Source organism: Bactrocera latifrons, unplaced genomic scaffold (assembly GCF_001853355.1).
Source record: "Bactrocera latifrons isolate USDA-ARS-PBARC rearing strain unplaced genomic scaffold, ASM185335v1 scaffold_31, whole genome shotgun sequence".
NCBI lineage: Eukaryota > Metazoa > Arthropoda > Insecta > Diptera > Tephritidae > Bactrocera > Bactrocera latifrons.
Window position 1 is genome coordinate 6,645 of NW_017536741.1, and position 2,756 is coordinate 9,400.

The 2,756-nt window shown below is 32.9% G+C and overlaps 1 protein-coding gene across 1 annotated transcript; it reads left to right on the forward strand.

The window, feature by feature from the left end:
- The first annotated feature begins 694 nt into the window (after positions 1–694).
- LOC108970731 (septin-2) lies at positions 695–2,654 on the forward strand. Its single transcript, XM_018936265.1, has 5 exons — positions 695–799; positions 1,125–1,242; positions 1,304–2,109; positions 2,165–2,302; positions 2,367–2,654. The coding sequence occupies exons 1-5, from the start codon at positions 773–775 to the stop codon at positions 2,532–2,534; spliced, it is 1,257 nt and encodes a 418-aa protein (XP_018791810.1). The 5' UTR covers positions 695–772; the 3' UTR covers positions 2,535–2,654.
- Positions 2,655–2,756: the final 102 nt, after the last annotated feature.

Here is a 2,756-nt window from a genome sequence, read left to right on the forward strand (position 1 = left end):
AAGTAATCTCACGGGAAGCTAGCTGTTAGCTGACCCTGTAAAAAAAAGCAGGCACGGTGCCTGGTCCAGAGAATGTAAACTTTATATATACTTTACATTCTCTGAGTCAGTGCTTAGGTGACACTCACACCGCGCTGTTCATTGTTATTTAACAGTCGTAATGTAATCACGCGGGAAACTGGCTGTTAGCTGGCTCTATAAAAGAAAAGCAGGCCGTTCTTGCAAGAGAACGTTGATCAAAAATATTTCTTGATTGATCATTTTAAGAGAGATGTTATTCCGATTACACATTTCTTTCTGTTAAAAACTATGTTAATATTTCACGTGGTGAATTCCTTCGTCATGAGGTGAATTCAAAACAATCGATTCCTTCTTTATATTGTGACGAATGCGAATGGTAGAACAAAATCGATTCGACGATAAATTAACAGAATTACCTACACAGCACAATTCGTAATTGCCACTGTGTGTTTTTGTCACATAAATGATGAACAATTATATTTTTTTCACAAATGTGGCATTGATATTACACAAAATGTACATTAATAGGATGTAGAACGTAAAAGAACGAGAAGATCGAATTCTGCATACGTTCTCTAAATGAATAATACCATATCGTAAAATGTACGAGGTCTAGAGATTACAAATCATACCCCTGTTTCGTTTCACAAATTCAACAATTTTGAATCGTACATAAGGGCGTTGTTTTCATGCCAATATATGTATAATAGTTGAGTCAAAAAAGTTTCCAAACAAATTTGTAAAAGTGAAAATGTCTGTCGYTGTTGACCTCGTTAAGGTAAATTATATTGTGCTTAGTATTAAAAAATATTGTCAGCTTGAAATTACTTATAATTTGTTGAATATTAAACTGTACTGAAAATTATGCTTTGTTGATAACACTTTCTCAAAAATATTGATTATATTTGCTAAACGTAGAACTATTCTATTAATATTTTCGGGTATCTTTAAAGATAGAATTCATAAAAAAAATTTTCAGTAACAGATTTTAATGTTTTATTTGTAGTTTCCATCCACATATGTATATTTAAATGTTTTAACAATAGAACATTTTAGTGATATTTTATTTTGCATTTACTTTCTCAAATATTTAAATGTATTAGAACGAACCACATTTACGAACACTGAAACTATCAGGACATGTTGGATTTGATAGCTTGCCGGATCAGCTGGTCAATAAGAGCGTTCAAAATGGTTTTGTTTTCAACGTCATGTGCATAGGTGAAGATATACATACATTGATGTAAAATTTTATAAATAAGACAAAACATACATTTTTTAGGTGAAACTGGTCTTGGCAAATCAACACTCATGGATACACTTTTTAATACAAGCTTTGAGTCTACACCAAGTCCGCATACATTACCAAACGTAAAATTGAAAGCACATACTTATGAATTACAAGAGAGTAATGTACGTCTTAAGCTAACAATTTGCGACACTGTTGGGTATGGTGATCAAATTAATAAGGACGACTCATTTAAAGCTGTAGTTGACTATATTGACGCACAGTTCGAGGCCTATTTGCAAGAAGAGCTCAAGATCAAGCGATCTTTGGTGTCATGTCACGATAGCCGCATTCATGTATGCTTGTATTTTATTTGCCCTACAGGTCATGGACTTAAGTCGCTAGATCTTGTATGTATGAAAAAACTCGATAGCAAAGTAAATATCATTCCAATCATTGCAAAGGCTGACACAATCTCAAAATCGGAGTTGAACCGTTTCAAAAGTAAAATTATGCAAGAATTATCCAATAATGGTGTTCACATATATCAGTTTCCAACCGATGATGAAACTGTTGCTGAAACGAACACAACTATGAATACTCATGTCCCGTTCGCTGTAGTAGGCAGTACTGATTTCATAAAAGTGGGAAACAAGTTGATTCGAGCTCGTCAATATCCATGGGGCACCGTTCAAGTTGAAAACGAAATGCATTGCGATTTTGTTAAACTTCGTGAGATGCTGATCCGAACTAATATGGAAGATATGAGGGAGAAAACCCACACACGTCATTATGAACTTTATAGGCAGAAGCGTCTTGAACAAATGGGCTTTAGCGATGTAGATAGTGACAACAAACCGGTACTTTAAACTTCTGTTTAGTAAATTCTTAATACTAATAATAGTTTATTTTTAGATTTCATTCCAACAGACCTTTGAAGCGAAACGATCTAATCATTTAGCTGAATTACAAGCCAAAGAAGAAGAAGTTAGACAGATGTTTGTACAAAGGGTCAAAGAAAAAGAAGCTGAGCTCAAAGAAAGTGAAAAAGAGGTGCAATATAATATTAAAAAAGAAAGATCAATATATATTACAGTTAACACGATGTTCATTGCAGCTGCATGCAAAGTTTGATAAACTTAAGCGAGACCATGCTGAGGAAAAAAGAAAACTGGAGGACTCTCGAAAGAGGCTAGAGGAAGATTTTGTGGAATTTAGTCGTCGCAAAACCCAGATATCAACCTCTCATCATACTTTGACTCTGGGCAAAAACAAAAAGAAGTAATTTACTAATGTTTAATATATATATTTATTTGACATTTGAATAATATTTCCTTGTATTTATTATATTATCAATACATCTATACGCACCTACGGGATTATAATGCATATTTTCATATAAGTATGTTACCGGTATTTTCATTTATTTATAAATAAAGTAGACAGCTATAAGGGAAATTTGTATACAAATTTGTATATAAAGAACACATGTTTTATCTAAATAAAT